The sequence below is a fragment of the Cynoglossus semilaevis genome, chromosome 1, assembly GCF_000523025.1.
Source record: "Cynoglossus semilaevis isolate Cse_v1.0 chromosome 1, Cse_v1.0, whole genome shotgun sequence".
Taxonomy (NCBI): domain Eukaryota; kingdom Metazoa; phylum Chordata; class Actinopteri; order Pleuronectiformes; family Cynoglossidae; genus Cynoglossus; species Cynoglossus semilaevis.
The window spans coordinates 33,544,981-33,568,878 of record NC_024307.1 but is presented as its reverse complement, the minus strand read 5'-3'; the positions used below and the strand labels follow the sequence as shown (position 1 = coordinate 33,568,878).

The 23,898-nt window shown below is 39.4% G+C and overlaps 1 protein-coding gene across 8 annotated transcripts in view; it reads right to left on the bottom strand.

Annotated features, from left to right (window-relative positions):
- Positions 1–23,898, bottom strand: part of nrxn2b (neurexin 2b) — a 572,664-nt gene that overhangs the window by 14,111 nt on the left and 534,655 nt on the right. For 6 of the 8 annotated variants that reach the window (XM_017033577.2, XM_025054502.1, XM_025054515.1 and 3 more), the window contains 2 exons: positions 14,901–14,990; positions 1,553–1,878 (listed from right to left, as the gene is read on the bottom strand). In XM_017033577.2, coding sequence (XP_016889066.1) covers positions 1,553–1,878; positions 14,901–14,990 — 416 coding nt within the window. The remainder of the gene's footprint in view (positions 1–1,552; positions 1,879–14,900; positions 14,991–23,898) is intronic. The other 2 variants (XM_025054513.1, XM_017033585.2) reach the window with 1 other exon arrangement.

Sequence of the window (23,898 nt, the reverse complement as noted above, 5' to 3'; positions counted from 1 at the left end):
CATCCAGGTACACAGTCATAACGGCAATAACAGTAATAAGGGAAGCGGCAGTTCAAATGTGTGCATGCAGGCCGAAGAAAATAAAAAGCACTTAAAAGACGGGACTCTGCTTTTTTCTTTTTTATATTTTATATAACCAAACATAAACATCTATCAGTGAGTGCAGAACACATTAAGGCTTATGACAACAAAGAGAGAGACCTTTGCTGTCCCGAGAAGGGTTCAGAAGAATCATCAAACGGTGCTGTCTATCGCTGCCAATTCCACATAATAGACCAAGGCTATAAAAGACCGTTAAATGCTGAACAGAGAGAAATGTTTCCGGCAAGAGGTCTGGAGCCCTGAGATATGATATTGAACTAAGTGTATTGCAACATGTTACATCTAAGAGTCGGGTTCCATTGATCCCACATCTTGGGAGAAGACAGAGAAACACTAAACCGAAGACAGTGAGCCAACTGTGCATTTGCTTTTTTTTTTTTCTTAACACTCGTGTTTGAAGCGAAAAAAAGTGACCTTGGAGTTAGAAACTCTCCAAGTTTCTGTTAATTACATGGCAGCCTCAACCATGACGGAGGGAGGAAGTGCTTGCTTGCACGTATTTCAAAACCACAAGCTCATATCTTTTGTCGGCACGTATCGCGGCGCAGCTTTGATTAGGCTGGGAGGCTTTGTCAAATGAAAATACAACGAGAATCTGGCACGAAAACAAATATTTAGAATTTAATCTGTAAGAAGAATTAAAAGAAAAAAACAAATATTATTTAATCTGTAAGAAGAATTAAAAGAAAAAAATATATATATTTTTGCTTGTGTTTGCAGCAAAAGGGGTAGCGATTAACATCATCATCTGGATGTGTGGATTGTAACTCACAGAAGCCCCAAGGCGACCTCTCAGGCTGAGAGAGGGTCTGAACATGGTTGTGGACAACAAGAGGAGGAACAAGATTTGTACAAAAAAAATGCTTGCTGTCCAGATAGAGCCATTCTGCTTCTTGGCTATGCACTTTAGAAATTTTGAATATCATTATAAGCCAGGTGTAAACTCATTTCAATTCATGGGCCTCATACAACCTAACAAAGTCCTGAAGTCAAGTGGGCTGTAACATAATAACTATATATAAGAATAAGTCCGAGTTTTTCCCCTTTTTTCATGCAAACCAGTACAATTAGATATTTATTATTATTTATTCATATTTAATGAAATATGATTTTGCAAAAAATATCCTGAATGTGATTTTTTTTTTACTTTCAAAATGTAGCAAGTGGGCCGGAATGAACACCCTAGAGGGCCATATGTTTGACAACCCTGTTCTAAGAAGTTGAAAACATTTTTGAGGACATTGGAAAGTCAGTTTAAAGTTACAGGCAGTGTTTCATTGAGATGTATTCCAGTAAAAAGCCCCCTGTCAATCAAATAAGAGACTTTTTAGGGACACGTTCCACTGTGAAACATGCTACTCTTTCCCTGTCAATCAAATAACTTTTTAGGGACACATTCCACTGTGAAACATGCTACTCTTTCCTGGATCACACAGGAGAAACTACTCACCTGTGTTACACTGTCCCTCATGGTGGGTGAGCGCTGTTTGCGGGTAGTAGTCGTGGCCATGGTGGTGGTAGTCTCCATTATTGTGGTGGACATGTCAGCCAGTGGTGTGGTGGAGGTGGTGTCCGTGGTTAGCACAGAGGGCACGTCACCCACTAGCCGCAGGTTACCCTGCGTCTGGACGTTAGGGTCGCCCTCTGCCGCCAGTTTGAGCACCTGCAGGCCGTTGTAGTACAGACCCGAGATCTGACCTTGGAAGTGGCGTCCCGTCTCTCCACCTCCACCTATTTTGATGAACGCTTGGCTGTTGAAGATGGTCAGCTGGCGACCTAGAGGCCGACGCGAGGTAAAGGAGAGAGAAATCAAAGAGAAAGAGTACAGAGGCAGGGAGGAGAAACCGTGGAAAGAGGGGAAAAGAGGAAAAAAAAGGCAAAGAATAAAAATGAGTCACGGTCTCAGGGTAAGCTTCCACATGAAACACAAAGTAGTACACAGAATGAAACAAGGAATTTAAAGGGACTGTTTCAATCACATGGGATTTCCTGGGTAGCACTTTAGGGAGATGAAACCCTGGTTCACTGCAGACATTATAGGGCTGGGCACGTACTTCTTTTCCAAAAAAGGCATCCTGATTCTGACAGTCAAATAGATTGTAGGGCAGTTGGGATTTGACCCCGTAACTGAAAGTTCACAGGGAAATGCATCTCATTTGCCCTCAGATGGAATGCATTAGAACAATGCTCGGCCTGTGTCATTGACCTCCAATGCACCTGTGCAGCAAATGATAAAGTGCCTATGCCAGTGGAAAAAAAAATGTCACCCTGTTCTGCTATCGAAAGCAGGGAAGCAGTGTTACTGACTGGAAGGCAATGTTTAATTCAACAGTGTGTCTGCAGTCATTACCATCCATCTGGATGAATAGATGGATGGAGGGGGGGACAGGGTTGAGTGTTTTACCAGGGTCCAATACTAATGTGTTACCAGGAGTTGTGGTGAAGGTGTGTATGACAGGTGTAATTTTTCTCCTTGTACTCTCCTCCGCTGATGTCACTTCAGACTTCATTCATTTAGACTGTTTTTCTCAAAAAAAAAATCCTAATATTTGCATCCACACTGTATCTGACATGATGCAACCTTTGACATCTATTTCCCCTCATCCCAACATAGTCGGCTGTGGACAAGCTAGGTGGAGGTAGAGTACTGTAGAGGAGGAGAGTCCAAACACAGGATGTGTAGTACAGAAGGATGTGACCTAAGAACACAACCTATGAAGTAATTATTGGTGGAGAAGGATGTGGGGTCAGCAGAAGGCTTTTTCATAGATTAATCAATGGCTGTAAGGAAGGACGAAGTGTGTTTGTGAAAGGAACACAACCCCAGTGCACATCTGAGAGTGAAATATAGACTGCATCGTCAAATCAAGCCATAGGACTCTGTAACAAGACACCTCTATGGCCTTGTGGGAAAAATATTCGTGTGTGTCGGAGACAGTCTTGTATTGTTATTACGTGTACATTTTGTGTGTAGAATTATTCTCGCAATGAAGACAGGGAAATATTCCGAATGCGTTTTGATTTGTTTTGTTTTGCAATATACTCTACAATAGTCACCCTACCGTAGAGAATATTGCAAAACAGCGTGGGAAAATCATCTCCTCTACTGCATGAAAGAAAAAAAACAAAACAGTCTCGTCTGTTTTTAATAAAACAAACTGAAATCGTATATCTTGGGGGGAGATACAATTTACTATTGTGTATGTGGAAGAACTCGTACTTATCTGCGACATACACTTTTCTGGGTGTTTATTTACGGATGTGCTCGTGTCTGTTAGGGTGTTGTCATAGCTGTGCTCCTCCAGTATATATTTATGTTCTGGTGTTTTTTCAATATTGTAGCTTAAGACTTGATCGGTTTTGCTGAGATTGATCATTACACATATACAATTATCAGAATATTAGACTAACTCGGTACAAAACGGACCTAGCTTGAGTCTGTGAACTGTCTTATGGAACTCGATGTCTGTCATATAGACTCCTTACATTAGCGAAGTCAACTATTACGTCAACATGTTCTATTTTTGGAGATTATTCACATTCAGAAAGCATGGGGAAAGGAAGCAGGTGTTGGACATCAGTGAGGAGAATAAAGAAGAATAACTGCACCAGTAGACGATGAGTTTAAAAACAGAACACACCAACATTACCGCCTACCACAAACCCACCCCCATCCACCCCTCACCCAGGCTGTGTCCTTGACCAGAGGATACACTTCACAACACTGGACTACAGGGTCTCCCGTTTCGAGCTCTTCCATATTTCCCACGACTAGGGTCATGGAGGGAGGACACGGTTAGGAGAAACTCATTTGTGTGTTTCAGAACGTTTCACAAACAACAATGATGTTAGAAAAAATGACCAACTAAAAGAGTGTGAAGATGATAACTAAAACCAACCAACCAACTAAAAGAGTGTGAAGATGATAATCAGTTTCTACAGATACGTTTATTTGAATGGTGTCCCAACTTTGAGGACCTAGTCAAAGACAGGGACTTGTTTACGGTACGTGTTACCTACATGTAGCATACATGTTGTATGCTAGCGAGGTCCATATACTTTACAAATATATACAAGTAATTTATTTTCATTATTGTACTTGCTGATACATAACACCGAAAGCCCAGCTCTGTTGAAAATGGTAAAGACACCGAGGCAGGCAAGGAAAACTAGTTCAATCCAGATTTGATTAAAAGTAAAACTTTGCTTCCACACAAGCATCGGTAGGAGTGCATCCATATTTGTAATGATTCAGGTAGTTGCATCCAAAGATGTTTTTTTTTTTTGCATTAGCATATGTAATATATATATTTCTTTCAGCATTCACATTCTATACACATAGACCTACATCTTTCTTGCAGGTGGCCATGTCCTTTGGAGAGAAAACAAAAATCCTAATTATAGAAGATGACTGTGATCTGAAAGGAGCCAAAATAAAAGAAAGGTGCCCTCTAGACCAGATGAAGGGGAAATCAGTGTGTGTTTCTGTAGCTGTCTGCTCACGATGAGACTTTAACACGGCCTAATGAAGTTATTGTTTCAGGTTCTGCCAGGTCAAATCAAAAGAGACGTGTGGTTTTGGAGCCAATTTCAGCTGCGAACATTAGCGGGGACAACACGCACGGAAAGGTGCGGAAAGACAAGAGGCTCGGCGTGACAGCCCTCTAAGTGATGTGGCTAGATTTGGCACCGCTGAAGGTTTGCGTGCACGCGATGACATGTAAACAATGACTGATGAAATATGTCAGGGATGTGACCTTTATCTGTGTGTGATAGTTGGCCTTTTCAACATGAGTTTCATCATCTATCCATTTTGTGTTTTGTCCATTCTTTTGGAGACTGTGGGCGACCGTGCGTGTGTTTGTTTGTTCAGTCGATAGCCTGCACTCGCCATTTTCACATTATTAAGGCATCTATTGGACCAATTTGGATTAGAGCCTGTGCCTCATCAAACTCCTCTGGGCTTTAAGGATGCAAGATTCAAGGGGAGAGGATTTGTTTTATAAGTCAGGTCTGGCAGGTTGGCTAAGGCAGCCAGAGCCACTTTTTCAAAGTGGGGGCACTATTGGAAAATTGGAGGGAAGGGAAGAAATAAAAAGCCCAATAAGAGAATTAAATATTTCAGTTCTAATAATTTGTCCTGAACCTTGAAACATCAATTGCCATAATCGTTGGATTCTCAACTTTCATGATGGTACCTGAACGCACCTCTATGATCTGTCTATCTATCTATCTGTCTGTCTGTCTGTCTATCTATCTATCCATCTATTTACCTATCTAAGTTATCAAGATACTCTGCTCCACAAGCTAGCATTTAGCTAGCTTGTGTAAAATGGATAGACCAAAGTAGTAAACCAACAGTTTATCATTTTGTGTATTATTTCAGTGGGTATATACAGTACTAAACAAATTACAAAGTACAAAGTATTGAGGTGTGATTAAAAGTGAGAAAATACATTCTAAAAGCTAATGTTTCTTTACATACTTTGTAGCATTGTCTGTGGGTTTGCAAAGGGGGTCCCTGGCCAGATGCCAATACTGTTTGGGTGGGGTGGGGGGGCTTGGCATTAAAAAGCTTGGGAACCTCTGGGCTAGGGTTTGAAATACATAGATGGTAGACACCGAGTCAACTTTTATGACCAATATTACTAGATGTAAGCAAAGGTTACTGCAGTAAAACTACTGCAAGCGACTGACGTGAGCTGTTGCAGATGTAGTCTCTGGATCTATTAGCATCCAAAAATCTTCTTTTCTATTAACTAGTGGCAGGCCATATGGGAATTATATTTTAATCAATTCAGCTCTGCCAAGGAACCGGGATTAAACTTTAATCAATTCTGTCCCTTCTGTAAGACTTAAGTCTGATATGAATATATGTTTAGTTCAATGTAAATGAGGGAGAATAATTCAGAGAGCAGTTGTTGCCCATATTATAATTAGAAAACTCCAGATCTTTTTTTTCCCCCAAATGTTGATGAATATTTAAACAAATGTGTCAAAATTCCACCAGGAGACTTTTGATTCACCTGTTCCAATTGACAGCAACAAAAAACATTTTGTTAAAAAATGCGGTAATGTATATGAATATTGTATTTTCACTCTGCTCTACCTTCAGTACATGTTTAAGATGGAGAAAGAAAGACGAAGAAGACAAGGACCATATGGAGAGGCAGCCTTCAGAGCAGTGATGGTGTTTACTTGAAATAAGGTACTTTAATTGTATCAAGTTTTCAACTTCCAAAAGACACACCTGTGTACACACACACACACCTTTTTTGCCACATAACATTTCCCTCCTCACCAATTATGGCAGAACATAAAGTGTAACCGAATCTTGCGGGAGTTGGTGACAGGTACAACGTGTAACCTGTAATGTATGGGGACTTTTAAAGTTGTTAGAGTTGTTTTCCTGTACAAGAAATTGAATTCTGAATCTCATTTTACCCTCATAAAAATCAGTCACTCCATCCATCCATCTTCAGCTGTGTGTTTGTTAGAAGTTGTTTTGCAGCCTCTCGGCCTATCTAATCTCTGTTAAATGATTGTACTGTGTTCTAGAGAAATCTATAAGGATGGGTTCAAAACTCAAAGGCTGTTTGATGAGAAGATGACGACAGAAATGTCATGAGAACTGCGGAGTAGAAGAGTAAAATTTGTGAATATGAGAAGCAGAGTCATTTCTAACACATGGGAAATCCTGTTTCCAAGGTACTACTGTCCTATGGTCTGGGAGTATATGGTATACAGGTCACCCTTTGATGCGTATATAGGGGCGAAGGAAAGCATTCACACTTATTTATCAAAAAAAGCATTTCAAAAAGCATTATAATCTTCAAACACATCCGTCTTTGGTCAGATTACCCCGGGGAGCTCAGAGGCTAGCAGCGCTCCGACTTCGATCTCCCTACTGAAGCAGTTGTACTAATGACCCCTATGTGTCCAAGCACTATGGCGCTGGCGGGTTGGGGGTATTTTTACATTTATATTGTACTCTGGAAACACAATGTGCTATACATCCCAACTGCTGCCAGGTACTCTATGCAGTGGCAGATTATAATTCGCTTTCACTGTACTGTCTCCAGGCAGAGATGTTATTGAAATTACTTCAACAACAGAGTTTCAACTATGTAAGTCATCACTATTAGGGATAGGTTACACGGAGGTGCTGGCATTTATACTCATTACCTTAATAGAAATCATGCTGTTGGGAAGTTGTAGATTTCTGAGAAAATTACATTTGGTCTTACTTTGCTTGAATGTACACAGAAACTCACACTAGAAATAATCTTGGAGACAAGATGCTTCATATGTCGAATTGGCTGTATAAATGATGAATATAATTCACGTGTAATTTCCTATCTTTGGTTTACTACTCATTAAAGTGAATTTCTGGTTTGAAAGAAGTAATTTAGACAAGAGAATGGGAACATTTTGCTTGTCTGAATCAGGGGTCTTGAACTCAAATGGGCTGAAAGCCACTGCTCCCATTATCATTTCACCATCAATTAAATACAAAAAAACTCCCCAGATATTTTAGAAAAGGCTTTTTTTATAATAAAGTACGAACACGCAAATGAGTACAACTAATGAATGAAAATAAAAAATAATTGGGAATTAATTTAAAAGATCTTCTAGAGAAAAAATTAAATCATTAAATCATTATATACATCCACATTTTGGCCAGATTTGGGTTACGGAATGGGGGTTTAAGACCACTACTCATCAGTCATAATCACCATGAGTCCCTGAGAATAGGAGCGGGTGTGACCAAATACAGTTATTCTTTTTTTTCACATTTCTTTAAATTTCATGAATGAAAATTGTTTTTTAAAAATATACTAATAATAGTTGTTTACATCACATTTCTTTAGATTTCATGAATGAAAATTGTTTTTTTTTTTAAAATATACTAATAATAGTTGTTTACATTATTCCAGTGACACTTATTAATGTCACAGGAAATGCAATACTTTCTATGTGCTACAGGATTTCTATATTCACAGACCAAAAAAAATAAAAAATCTGTTATCAGTTGGGCACAGGTTGCATCACATTTTCAATTGAGCAGCGTGGAAGCAGTGGCTACTGCTGTAAATAATCAGCAGTCTGTCTGGATTTAATTGGTTGTTATAGTAAAATTTTACATTTTATTTTCACACTAACACTAGCAAAAAATATATATTTTTAAAAATGACATTATAAAGTAAATACTTTAGTTAAAAAATGTCTTTAACATACAGATGTATCCCTTTATTTAATTATGCTATGAGGCAAACAGCAGTTTAAGAAGCTCACATTGACTTTGACCTTTGACATGCTTGTGGAAAAGTCAACTTTAATTTATACGACAGTTTGATTTTCTCTCCAAACAAGGTACTGTTTGTACTAAATACTATGGCTAAGTGGACAGACACTGTAGAGAACATGTGTCAAACTCAAGGCCAGCAGGCCAAATGTGGCACGCCCAGTCATTTTTAGTGGCCTGCTGCAGCTTAAACAGCATTCGCCTTATAGGAAAGTCCATGCTGCTGAATTTTGTTCACCTGATAAATTGATTTTTTTTTATTTTGTTTGTGTGAACTAAGATAAGTAACATGCATAAACACTAAAATGCTTTTATCATTTTCTACGCCATCTATTGGGGAAATGTGGGTATTGCGGGGAAAAGGCAGAAGTTAAATGATAATAAAAATCAATTATAATTTAATTAAAATATAATTTTTTAAAGTTTGGCGGGCCACATTTAAAAGCTGAACGGGCTGAATACAGCCTTAGTTTGCCCATGCCTGATCAATACAGTCTTCCAGTTTTAACCGACCCTTGAAGGGGAACTGTATTGTTGATGTGCCCCCCATCCTCCTTCCAAGTGAAAAAGTGTTTGACACCCGTCATGTAGAGCTTCCAAACCACAGTTTAAAACACAGGAGGGTTTCATAAATCACTGAGCTAAGCTGCTGAGTAAAGGAAGATAACACATGATGGGTGTATATCCACACACTGAAAACTTATTTTGGGAAACAGGCATGGATGAATGATTAGAAAGAGTGGCTGCCACTGAACTTTTAGGTCCTTTCTTCTTCAACAAAACGGAAACTGCCCTAAAAGCTGTAGCTGTTACAACAATAACAGGTTTAAAGTAACAGCTTTGAATCACTGAATTCGGCAGAATGTTTTTTTTTTTTTTGTTTTTTCCTTAGAAAAAAAAAGAAGAAAAAAGAACAGCGAGAAAAATGGATCAAAAGAGCCTTGGTAGGTAATTACTTGCTGGGAGTGGGCTGGGTCAAGGCTACGCTTGGTTTGCTAATGTAAGGATTGCTTGTTCGGGAGGCTGTGAAATAATGGTTTTTATGTCTGTTACAGCCTCTTCAGTGGAGGCACAGGTGAGGGGAGGTGAAGACAGAGAGTGTGTTTGGACTGAAGAGAGACTGTTGTAAGTGCTATCACAGGTTGGAAGGGTTTGGGGTTGTGAAAAGGACCACAGCTGGGAAGAGAAGTGTCTTCCTCTTTCTGCTATCTACATCATTACCTCTCTCATCCTTCCTCCTCCTCTGTTATCTACAAGTGGGAGGAAAGCCACATGGCAGTAGGGATCCTCTATCTCTACTATTTTCTCTAAGCTGAGTTACAAGGAGGAAAAGATGGCACTGACATAGCCTCTGTTAATACTAACTCAGAGTTGGACGATTTTGCATTCACTCAGTCTTTAAGGTTGTTTTTTTTTTTTTTTCACAAATCCTATTCTAAACAAATTCTCTTATCGGCCCCACCAAACAAGAACTTTCACTAATCCCATTTTCTCGGCCAAGGAGTAACAAAGAATAAAGACGAAAGAAGAAGTCAAAGACAACTCCAGCTCACAATAAGGTGAGGTGGGGTAAGACGCTGACAGAGTCGATTAAGAAGTGTCCCCTCGGTTATCTTTGCAGCACAAGGGTCTCTCTTTTGTAATTATGTGTAGTTTGCTTTCAACTCTCCTTACTTGGGGTTGATTTTCGAAGACTGCTGAATTAAATGGGTTTGACAGTTGAGATGAGTGGCCAACCGTAGCGTGAAGTCAGACTAAAACCCTTTGTGAGGCAGTGGAGAGATCCACGGTCCATGAGAGCATTCGAGGACAGAGACATCTAGGTAGGGAACATAATTGATACGTATTTACCTGGTGTGATTTCATCATCAATGTCCTTTTGATTGACACCTCATTTATTCTCTTATTGAACCTAATTGGGCTAACTAACAAAATACAGTACAAACAGGCTAGCATCTACTCTTTAAGGCAAGGGTCATTGATTATATTTGTCGGAAGGTTAGAATTTTTCAGGATAGAAACCTTGGGGCTGGACACTCAAATAAAATGAAATAAAAATCACAGTTCTGTAATTGTAAATTTAGATTTGTAGGTTGTAAAATTGAGTCATAAATGGTGAGAAATGATAGTTATTTAATTAAAAAAAACTGCTTTAATAGTGGGGACCACACGATATCACCTCTCTGATCCTAACGATTTCGAATCTAATTACAGGCCAGATGGCAACGGTTTGGTGGGCCAGATTTGGCCCACGGGCTGCCAGTTGGTAATGGATACTTTAAGGTAAGCTTTGCATTAACAATTGGCATTTGATTCTGATAAAATTACTGCATTCTCCGTAGAACTTTAGTCAAGACTCTAACATAAAATACAACAGCAATTATTTTACCAATTTCATTATTATTAACTATGAAAGCTCAAACTGTTTTTGTTGCTTTTGGAAAGTCCTGACTTTATATCTTTCCTACACTAATCTGTAGAAGTAATTTAAAGTATAAATGAACCTTATGCCTACGCCTTAGTTAATTAGTAACATACGTGACTGAAGCCACCGTACACTTATCCCCGTCATCTAATTTAAAGTTACTTAGGTTATTTGAGACAGAGAATGTTCAGTGATGAACTCATGAGTCCCCAGTGGATGAATGAGGGTACATCCATTGTTAATTTACTGCATGGTGTACAGTATGAATATATGTTGGTATTTCTCTCCTGAAAATGTGGCCAAACATCTCTGTACGTCTCACAAAGGGCTTTAATATCTCTTTTGTAAAATACAACCATATTTTAGACCAGAGGTTCCCAACCCCCGGTCTGGGTACTGGTGCCGGTTTGTAGGTCTTTTGGTAAGGGGCCATAGTGGGACAGAGTGCAAAAATGTACTTCAGTTTTACTAATTTACTTCATTTAAAAAGAATCCAGTCATATCCCTTTACTTTTTCCATTCAAAGATAATCTGACAATGTTCCAGAACAACAGGTCATTCAGACTCTGATACTAACACAATAAAGTCTAAAAGATGTATTTATTTAGAAAATTTAATGATCCTTCAATGATGGCGTGGTATAGCTGGTCGCAGTTTTAACTGTTTATTTATTTACATGTACCTGTCCTGTTTAACCTGATGCGGCTAGCTCTCTGATCCCTTATCGGTATGTAGATCTTTAAATTTGTCTTCACTGATGACCTAGCTCAGTGGTTCTCAAACTGTGGTACATGTACCACCAGTGGTATGTAGCACTCTCTAGTGGTACGTGGGGAAAATTCATATTTTCACATTTACATTTTCAATTGGATAACTCTGAAACATCTAATCTAATGTTGTGGTACTCATGTCATGGTGGTACTCAGAGAGCTCAATGTTTTTTCAGGTGGTACAGAGTATAAAAAGTTTGAGAGCCGCTGACCTAGCTTAAAGCTACTTAATGACAATTTCAATGTTTTTTTTCTTTTCAAATACAGTACAAATGTTTGGTTGTCAACTTAGCACTTGTGAGTTAAGGTTTAAATATTTTCTCCAACCTTCTCTGAAAATGTATTTGAATAATACAGTGACTTCACAGGAGGATATAGGACAGTGAGTGGGACAGTTAGCTCACAATGACAAAGTGAGGTGGGTTAAAAGGATTTTGCTCTTGGTCAAATGTGGCTGGATGCGTGGGAAATATTGTAAATTGAGCTGGGATCATGATGGGCATATCTGGACCGACTCCTAGCCTGGAGATGTTGATTTGTGCTCTCAGTCTGCATCTAGTGGGAGCGGGTGATTGCGTTCACTCAGGTGATGGAGTAACTCATGCCAGACCATTAGACTGATCAGTGAAACTGGCTACGCTACTTGTTTTGTAGCCCGCAAGACCTGCTCTCGTATTTTCCCTTTCTTCCCCAACAAGTATGTTGTAACTCAGCTTCACTAGGAGTACTGTAGCAGAATTCCAGAGGGACAGGAGTTGTCACCGCAACATATGAAGCAGCACTTCTCAGAAGCCTAATTACTTCGCCCGCTATCAGCACAAACTACATTTTATTTTACTTTCTAGTTAAGCCTCTTGATGAGTCAGACACTGGAGAATCTTGGAGTGTCTGAAGTCTGGGCTCAGACAGAGTACTTTAAAACTTTTGGGATTTGTTTTCTTCTCCCCTCCCTGCACTGTAATGGCTGCCATTTTGGATTTAGTCAGCAGGGACATATTTGGCCCGCGATGTTTACTCTGATCTGCCTCACAAACACACCATTGAAAAGATGGGGTGAGGGCCCTGGAGTGTAATGCAGTGACACAGCAGAGCTCCCCTGGAGGACGTTGTAGGTTTCGGGACTGCTGTGGAATTGTATGGTGACTAACGGACTCCTTTTGTGAGAGGGGAGTGATATTTTCTTTTTTTTTTTTGTCCACTAACAGTAGATGTCTCAGGATTAATAGCGCTGTTGTAGTACTCATGAAATGTGATGGAAAAACATCTGGACATTTTTCATGCTGGTTGAGTTTCTCGCCGAGACCCGTGGTGCTGATAGTTTTTCTCTCTGGTCAAGAACACTGCAGCACATTAGTTTGTGCCAACATTAAACCCCACAACGATACACATTATTTCACATCGGGCTGTGAAAAGAATCACGTTCACACGCCATTCATTCAGCACAACATGGTTGGACAACAGTACAATTACATACATTTTGATATAAGGTGTGAAAACAATAAATGTTAAAGGGACCTTTTTTCAAACACATCATTAAAATGATGTTAAAATGATCCACTGATGTTTAAAAAACAAAACAAAAAAACGTCGGTGTTATTTGCTGTTTTTAACCCTCTGAGTTCGGCATACCATCAAGGACAAAACAGGGGGTAAAGGTCGACTTAGATTTTGTCATTTAGATGTGGTTAGAACACAGTTAGCTTTTTGTTTAGGTTTTTGTTTCAAGTGATCGCCGCAACCTGTTCAAGTTCTTCCAAAATGGCGTCATAATCCAGGTCCAATTTCAAGTCAAATTTAAAATTTTGTTTATAACAAGGTTATAACTGAGGGCTCTCTGGATTTTTTTTTTGCCAGCGGGGCAAAGCTGGAAGACTTTCCGAATGCCTAAAAATAAATGCGAAACTGTGAAAGTGTGGAGTAATGAGAGAAGCCCTCAGTGGTTAGTGTGGGTAGAGTTTGATTTGCTGTTAGGTGGTTAGATTCTGTTTAGAAAAAAATCTTAGCATTAGGTGCTAGCTGCGCCCTTATCAGAGCAACAAAACTTTAACCCTTTGAGCACGTAAATGTCCACTAATCCACCTAATTATCGAACTATACTGTACCAAAATGTCATCTAAAATCTTCAACCTACTTATCTGAATCGTAAAGATGAAAAATTTAACAGCTGAACAGTTGAATGTCAAAGCCTAAACTGTTTTCCCTTATACAGTATATAATATAACATAATATAATACAGGTTCAATTCAAATTGTAAAAAAAGAAAACAAATTCCTTTTGAATCCATTTTTCATTTCACACCGTGTACAAATTATCCCATAATCCCATGGGATGTCATTTTTAAAAAATTGATTTCTGCTCCGTGGCATTTACCCATCTGATTTATTTCCTATCTACCCTCAGTAGAGGAGCATTTCTTCTGTCCTGGAGGAGAACAGACAGGTCCATGAATATTTCATTTGCTGGTTTTCATCCAACTAGTCATTAGCCCTGAGTTTTAAATGTCCATATCTCTGTGTGAAAGTACTATTTACCTATAAAATACATCACTTTAAGAATCAACCACCTTCAGCAGCACAAACACAGTCAAATACAAAGGGTGGGAACATTCGTCACTCAAAGGGTTAAAGATTCGTCACCGTTCGTGACATTTAAAATGTGCAGCTCTAATTATGCTTCAGTTGGTCGAGCAAGAAATTGTGCCAAAATGCTGCAGCGAGTGCAGGACGATCCGTCCAGCAAACGCTTCAACAGTCCCTTTAACTTTTAGTGACTTCGTTATGAGACGTTTTGCTCCAGAAAGTGTTGTGTTTGCTGTCTGTTTAAATATAACCAGTGCACGTTCACATTCAGCCAACAGATACACAGGAAAGAAGCAATCAGTGAGCTTTTACCATGTGGTCAGGTTATTTGGGGTTATGTCAAGTTATTTAGGTGTTAATTCTCTGAAGAGATGCAGACCCAAGTTAAGGTGCTTCGGACACGGTCCCCTGGATATCCACACCAATGACCGGTGTTAGGACTCAACACTTTGTGCTGAAATGTTTTTTAACTTAAAGTGGTGAGTTTAGCCAAAATAGGTAGAATGTCAAAACAAAGACATGGATTTTAAGAGTGACCTAAATTTGAATGAAGTACAGATAATAAAAAAATCACAAAATAATTACAGGGGACCTGAGGTTTTAGTTTCAGAGTCGAATCGAATTCCCCCTTGTTGTGTGGCACTGCACCTCCTCCAGAGTGGTGGTTAACGGTAGGTTAGGTGGTTAGATTGTTAGTGGGATTAAAGGGATTTTATTACCTTTGTCAAGTAGCCACTCATCAACTACCCGACCGAGTCGGTATGGGATTCTTTGTCTAGCAATAGCCAGGCGCTCATTATCAAAGTTCCCTTTAAGAAATTTAGAAAAGACACATTAAGAAAGGTTACAGAGCAATCTGGAAGTTGAAAGGTTAGAGGTTAGAAGGGCAACATGGCAAACGTTTAGCACGTTATATTCGTTATGTCAGCTTTGTTTAGGACAGGAAGAACTTGAGGATGTACAGTATTTTTTAAGGCTGGTTTGTTTGGTTAGACAAGTTAATAGCATTCTAGTTATTGAGTTTAAATGAATCGTTTAATTGCTCTCAAGGTTAATTAGATTTATGAATTATTTAGATAGCATGATTGAATTTACCAAAGGAAAGGACCAGCAATAAGTGTAAGTGAATACATTGCAAATCAACTAAACAAAAACATACAAATCAACATTTCCACGAAAACATGGGATCATCACATTTGAATAAAAACACAGTTTCTGGTTGTTCAAGGAAGACATGATTTCATTTCCACTGCACACAATGAGCTGCTGATGAGCAAATCACCACCTCCGAAATCTGACAACAGGGCGGCATCGTGCCTGTGGCGCAGCAATGCATCAATTTGTATCTGACTTTTTGCCCATTCACCAAAGTGGAAAAAAATAAAAAATCCACCCTGTGTTTTTGCAAGGATTATTTCCTCCCTGGTGAATTAATTGGATACTTTTCTGTGGTACTCAGCAATTAGCGTCACTTAATCAACCAGTCAGAGCAGTTCCATTGCCACTGTGCAAACCTATTTTGGCTCACTTCACTTCAATCAACCACTAGGTCATGCTGTGCTCATCTCAAGCCATGCCAAAGGAGTTGGATTTCAGCTGAGGGCCCCTGGTAGCCAGCCTGGGGGTTTGATGAAGTGTAATGTGTCATCAGCGTAGAAGAGTAATATGAAGCTTAACACAACCAACCACCCAGTCTACATCCAACAGTGGAATTCCAAGACATCCTGAACAAGAGTTTAGGTAGTTCCCACACATAAATATTACAAGATAATTAAAAAAACACCAGCCTGTGGGATCTCCACAAGTGTCAAACTCAATCACTCAATGGACCGAAAACACAGTCTATGTCGGGAGCCAAACTGCATTAACAGTTTCATAAGTCTAGTCCTGAGAATGCTTTCACCAGAAACATTGAATCTGAACAGGCTACAACAACCTTTGCCTCATTAAAGCACATTTTAAAAATTGCTATGTATATATCAGATGCATGCAGAATTTGACAACTCTATTTAACCAATCCAGTAAAAATGAGTATGAACTCTATACAACACCACATGCATGTTGTATTCTAGTGGGCAACATGAATGAGGTGGTGGGCTGAATTTGGCCCGTGGGCCTCACGTTTGATGTACGTGTTGCAGGTTTTTTACATGTAACCGTATTAATCAGTTAAAATCCCAAATCATCATTTGTAAGCTAACACACTTCCTATTGGTACAAAAAAACTAACACATTTTCTTAAGGCATAAATAAATAAAAAAAAAAAAAACTTTGTCATGTTTTATAGAAATAGTAAGAAGACTTATTTAGTCTAAGGTAGCATAAAGAAACATTTTAATTTTGTCTCTGTTTTCTGGTGAAAATCCATATCTAATCGGCTTAAAATGGCTGCGGACATAAAATAAAAAAGTCAAAGACTCAGGAAAGCGTTAGAGACTAAACAGCAAAGCAAGGAGCTGTGAAGAAAATCCTGCATTGTAATTAGTTTACTTTGATTTTGTTCCCCTCACTGCTCTCTGCTGCTGCAGTGATATAGAGCACTCTCCATTTTGCAGTACCTACTTCCACTCCCCAGGGGTCCCTCTACCCACGCCTGCCTGCACAAACATAGCTCACGCTCAAAGAGCAGTGTGCATGTACAATATATGAGCATACACAGTAGGCTGTACATGAGTAGTGGGCCACAGTGGAAAAGATAATGAGAAGTGAACTGAGGAAGAAAAGCAGGGAGAAGAAAAAAAAACAACCTCGGAATTGAACATCAGCAGATAGACGACGCAGAAGGGCAGTGTAGGTTGAACGTGGTTCAATACGTGGGTGATGTCAGTGTATTGTAAACACACATATGATTCACTCTTCTATACAGTATGTTGCACCTAAGTTTTCTGTCGCTCCAGATAAAAAACTTCTGGATCAACAGACAGAAAATGAAGCCGTCAAGTTACCAATTTGAATTTAGCTTCTTTGAAATTGAGCATAATTGTCGTCTCTAAGGCTTTAAATCACAAACAACAACGCCATAATTAGCGTCACCTGTGATCAGGAAACTGAAGCGACTTTTTCTTCCTGATGTTTCTATGACTAAAAAAAAAACACACATTGTGAACATTTATAGGTGTTCTGTAACATATGGCAATTTTCTACCCAGTGAAGCCAAGAGGCAGTTCTAATTAGAGAGGAAGGAGCACCTAAACCTGACTAATTACAAACAAGCGTCTGAAGCTTTATTTAAGATTAGCAAGACTCTTCTCTGCTAAGTGGAAGACAGCGAAACACTAACAGCCACCAAGCTCATTTCAGAGTGTAGGGGCTGCTATTGTATGAAGATGTGCATATGTATGGATATAGGGATATGATGGCTGGAGAGAGCAGGTAATTAAACTGCAGTAGAGCAAAGTGTTTACAATATGAGCGAGTCATTCAGAAATGGGTTGGTTTCTATTCTATTCACCAAGTTCCACGCCTAGATCTGCCTCCTATGTTTTGACCCTAATTTTTCTTGCTTGTGTTTGTAAAATGGAAATAGACTAATATCTGTGTCTATTCCATCTTGGCACTGTTAACTTTATTCAATTTCTCCCCTTTGTCTAGATTAGATTGTACTAATAAGACTAACAAATCACAAATACAGTATCTAACTATCAACAACAATTTGAATTTGATTTATTCTATTCTAATCGAATCAAATCTATTATAATCTAATCTAACCTGTCCTAGTATAATTTGACCTAACCTAACCTGCCCCAATCTAATCTAGATTAATCTAATCTAAACTAATCAAATCCATCCACTTTTCTATCCCGCCAAATCTAATCTAATCTAATCTAACCTAACCTCTAATATTATAATCTAATCTAATCTAACCTGATCTATTATAATCTAAACCAATTAAATCAATCCCTTTTTATATCCAGCCTAATCTAATCTAATCTAATCTAATCTAATCTAATCTAATCATTCCTTTAAATCATCAACAACAACAACAAAAAAAAACAAACAAACAAAAAAACAAACAAACATGAATCCACCTTTGGTTCAACCCTTTTTATTGCCCTCCTTCCCAAGTGCATTTCCTTCTCCCTGCTTTTTTTTTCTTAAAACTACATCTTACGTCTTCATTGTTCCAGCCTTTTACTTCCAATCTTGCATGGTTTTTTCCTTTCAGCAAATCCATTTCTTTTTACTTTCCTTCTTTCCTCCTTTCCTTCCTTCTTCTCCGGACTGAATTGCTTTCCCCCCTTAGTTCCTTTTACTTGTCCCATTAATTCTCTCCATTTTTTGTCCAGCCTTACTTTTTTGCCCCTCAGCCTCTTTTTTCACTGCCTGGAAACCTGGTGAGTTTTCTGGTCGATTATGAAAGAGATAAATACTCTGCTTTGTAACGTGGGCACTGCCATCCATTACTTCACACATTCCCAGTCTTACTAAGTGCTTACTGGGTAGAGCACTAAATCCTGGGGAAGAAGAGCATGTGGACAGTATGCAAATGTGTTTTCTGTTTGCAACAAACATTGTGAAGAAGTCGTTCCATTCATCTTGCACAAAAACACAGCCAGGAAATCACCACACTATTTTTTGTGTTTACACAAAACAAAGGGACGAGGGGGGAATAAAACGTAGGTGAGTGTGGATGGGGGCAGAAAAATGAATGCCATAAAATTCTTTTGTGGACAGCTTTTACATCATCACACCGCTATGTCGGAAATCATGAATTCTTCAGTGTCCTGCTTGTTTGTTGTCATCCGCTGCATGTGGATCCTTGGAGAAATAAGTCATTCTGAGTGAACCAAAGGAACGTCTCCCTCCCTCACAGCAGCTGAAGCCTGCTCTGCATTAGCGAGCGAGGACAGATTAAACAGCTGGGCTCTTCACTTCTCTCTCTCTCCCCACCATTATCATACTCGTTCTGTTCCCAGGACTGCTCCAGAAATGAATGACAAAACAATGCTACTGGGCTAAAATGCACTATAACAAATGTAGAGAAGCGCTAAAGCGCATACGAGAGAGAGATACAGAATAAGAGTGGGACAGAGAGAGAGAGTATTAAATCATAAATCAAACCATTTTTTGCGGTTGAAGAACATTTTGATTTATCATTATGTTTTGTCTTAGGAACAACCATGGCCACGACAGGTTCATGGCTAACACCACTATGACATTATATTCTATTTGTTCACGTCATTCTCGCCCTTAGGTGTTTTGTACTAATGTCGCCATCTGCTATACATTTATTAAGAAAGTCTTGTTCCATCATTCTAACATACAGTGTTAAAACAAGCCAACTAGTTTTTGCATGGCTATGTTTACATCTGACGGTTGAACACCATAAATTTGATTGTACTGTTTGCATTGGGTTTTTTTTTTGGTGTAGTAGGTCAGACTCTTCTGATGTTTTTTATGTCCTAGATTATGACCTTACCACTGATAAAGGTGTGTGACATAGATATTTATTTACATAAAGATTTGAGATACAAGCATGCTTACAGACGCCGACGCTAGGTGGCCGAGCACTCGGAGCAGCTCACGCCGCCTCACTCGTTCACGTGTTCGTCGATTTCCGTACGCATGATTTTCTAGTCATCCGTTTTGTGTTTGCGTTATTTACGTGATTTTCTCTCTATTTTGTGGATTATTTTTCATAATAGTGATGAGTCCTAAGTGAGTGAGTGGTAAGGATGGTGGTGAGAAGAAGAAACGCATGATGACCATGGAAACATAGCACAAAATTGATAATTATGAGCGTGTTGCCCGTTGAAATATAGCACGAAATTGATAATTATGAGCGTGTTGCCCGCTAAAGAAAGAATAATGAAAAATAAAACATGCCGCCATTAGCCGCTACTGTATCATCTCTCTCGAAGGTAAGAACTCATAACTAAAACCAGATTTTTCAATAGTTATTAGCACTAATAAGCAGCCGAAATAGATGTATTTTGTTTTCTGTTATTACTTACAGGAAAAAATGATTTGAGATACAATCACCTCGAGTTACGAGCTTGGTCCTGGAACGGATTATGCTTGTATTTCGAGGTTCCACTGTATGTTCTAACTGCAGCACAAATGGAGAGATCACTCTAAATAAAAAGAGGGTGTGAGTCACAGTCAAACAGATGGTGTGCCCATGTAAACACATGAGGCTCGTCTTCTCTGACCAACACCAGTCATAGTGAACATACAGTGTGTTTGCCAAGTTAAAATGCCTTAAGGGCCCTGATGTGGAAACTGCTTTGTCCCGAAGCACCCACACAAAAGATCTTTAACTAAAGCTGGGTCAACATTTGTGATTAGCTTTGTCCAGAAAATGTGTTTGAGACAAAGAACTGGGTCCTACTGAGTGAAAGGCATTGGGTGGAAGACAATTTTGAAGGGCCTTCTCTATGCGAGAATCAACTGTATTTTCTTGGGAGAATTGGCACCGTGATAATCCAGGGTTTGATTCCAGGCACTCTACAGTCCTGTTCTCCTCTCATATCAGTGCATAGGTGTGACTCCGTTTGGGTTTGTGCGGTGACTCTCAGAGGAGCCAACTGTATATCACCTAGCCGGCAGGCAGGCGGCCAGATGCCCTTGTACAGGACACCCACATTGGAAATCCATCCACAAGAATGGAGATTACATTGGAGACGATTGGCCGACAGCCATCATGCTCTACCTTCGTCTCAGAGAAACACCTCTCTCTCTCTCTCTCTGTCTCTCTCTTTTTGCCAGGCCAGTTTCATTCTGTTTTTCATTAGGTAACTTTAGATAGATTGCTCTCATATCCACTGGGTGTTTTTGAGAGCAGATGGTAAGAGGAAACCACTGGCCCATGTACTGTAACCTGGTGCTCCCAAAATTCATCTGTTATTTAGTCCCAGGGGTTCAACTTCCTAACAGAAAATGTGCCATAAAGAGTACAGTCCCTCGAACGACTTCTACACTGATAACACAATATTGCTTTACACTGTCGCTATTAACAGTTGGGATAAATGGTGCACAACCAACTCCATTCACCTTAGGCAGCTCAAAAAAGCATATCGTAAGATGGCATATTTTTCTTCCCAATATCTTTTGAGCTAAAGACAGCAGACAAGTTGTCTCTTCGTTTGAAGCAGCAGAGGGGGAAAAAGAAGCCATTTACTTTCCCAGCGCACCCTTTTGTTCAATGTAAATTGCTCACCGCTAGGTCACACTGTCATGTGTTTAAAATGAACAATATCTCAGTGTTTTAACAGCTCATCTCTCTGAGACATCTTTCATCCTTGCAGCACTTATCACTCCAACAGCTTGCTTTCATTTATTTCCTTCCTCTTCAATTCGATGGGATGCATGCCACCTTTCATCTCAGCCACGGTGGAATTGTGCGAGGGTGGCTGCCAGAGTTAGACCCCCTTCCCTACCCCCCCAACACATCTCATAGAAATCAAAGTTGTCACTTCCCTAATTAACTAAAGCAATCTCTTCCCTCTCCTGCACAGTGATACCTAGTTATGTCTTTCTTCATCACTCGCCCTCTCTCTACCTCTTCTTCCTCATCAGCACTTTCTTCAGTTTCTCTCTCATCTTCTCCTCCATCACCCCAGAGCTGCTGGACAATAATTGAAGATGTCTTCCAACTTTGCAATCAGAAGGAGTCACAAAGCACAGGTGCTCCAATAAGAACCAACGATGAGAAGTGGAGCTGTCATCAGTGACACGTGACTAGGCCTGCTGACTTTATTTTATACTTTCTGATGCCTGCGCTGTTCTTCTTAAAATTGGGCAAAAATAATAACCGAATTTCAGCCATTCATCACATGACATTGAAAAAACAATCAGCACTTTGTAGAAGTATGGTAGCAAATCTAGGTATGTTTGATATTAAAGGTGGAGTACACAGTTTTCTCCAATTCTTACTACAGTGATCCCTCTCCTATCGCAATAGTTGCCTCCCAAGACCAACCGTGAAATGGGAAAAATCGGGAAATAGAGACCAGATAGTTATTGTATTATTTACGTATATATTTACCCTTTACGAACCTCCCCCACACTGTTATCAACCCTCCATAGACTGTATTACCTTTTCCCACACAGTTATATGCACAGTAGAGTTGTTTAATGGAGATGCAGAGCGAAGTGAACGAGAGAGTGGCTGACAGACAAGGGGAGATGCTGAGAGATGTTATGATGCATGAGCCAATCAGCATGAAGAACAGAAGAGCATGCTTAATAGTACACCGAATATGTATTGTATTAGCCCATAGTATGCTGTGTACAATCTCGTCTAGGTAAACAAAGCTACTAGCGATCGTTTGCAAATGCGCTTATCTCAAAAAATGAGAACCGAGATATAAAGAGGGAACACTGTATATCTATATCTTGCTTGTAAACACTGAGGTGTAGTGTCGTGTTTGCTATCCTGCAGACTAGGCTAAGTACTCATTTTTGGTCAAGTGCTTTTTTTTCTCACCAAAAACACATTTAGGCGATAGGCTAATTAATACACCAGCATCTGAGCACCTAAACATTGCATTTTTGACACATCTGAAGCAAAAATCACAAACTCAAAATGTGTATAAACACGAGGTCGTTGACCTATGGGTGTTCCATGGTTACGTCACCATATTTCATAAATTTATTGAGAAAGATTTGTTCTATCTTACCGATGTCAAAACCCGACAACTACTTTACACAGGAACTAGTTGACGAACAAAGAGGACAATTTGTCGCCACACAGTCCTATATGCAGAAGACGGTTGTTTACATTTGCTGGTTGTACACCATACACTGCACTTTATTATGGCTCCCAAGTTTACATCTTCTGATGTTATTATGTCATAAATTTTGATGTTACCACTGTGTTAGCGTAGGTTAGTGACATAGGTACTTATGTATCGTATGTGAGTTACATGGAATCATAGGAACAACAGGAACTACCCGTTGTATTTTAATGACTACTTAAAATCAAACTGATGCAGAACTATGTAGACTGTTGTCCATATTTTGACAGACTATTACAATAACACTTTAAAGAATCTCTGTTGCTAGAACGCTACAGATAACAATACACAAGATATCTCAGACAAATAAAGGTTGAATTTAAGAATTCCTAAAGTGGTACTGGAGAATGAATGTTAAATTATTTTTACACCTCACATTTCTGCACAATGTTGTTGCAACAGAATAAGATCTAAGTATTAGGAGAGCCAATAATAACAATGTACAAAAAGCAAGGAGTTCCTTCGAGAACAGTATAAAATAGAAGTAGACATAAGCATTGAACTGTGCTGTGTGCACCATTTCACTCACTCAAATGGGTTATCATCTGCTTGGTGGACCATCAGTGTTACCTGTGCAGAAGCCCAAGTTAGTAAAGTGAAGTGAGATTTAGTCCATACGTCTGTGGCAAATTGTCAAAGTGTGTAGCACTCTCCTGTCCTAATCCTATCGGTCTCACCCCTTTTTTTGGCATTTAACTGCCTCAATTGAGTTCTTTCATGTTGTTTTTTAGCCCTGGGGGATAAAATGGGATTTTTGGGCTGTATTTCTCCTCACCGATTAACCATGTCTCGACATTTTCCAAGCTCACTCCTTTTTTCTTTTAGCCCGAGGAGGATTGCACAAGCCTGTGATAGACATCTAGAAGGGTATCTAACTGTACAGTCTAGTCTGAGTAAAACACAATCTAACCCAGGGGTGTCAAACATACAGCCTGTGGGCCAAAATAGGTCCGATAGGTCATGTCCATTGTTTTTTTTT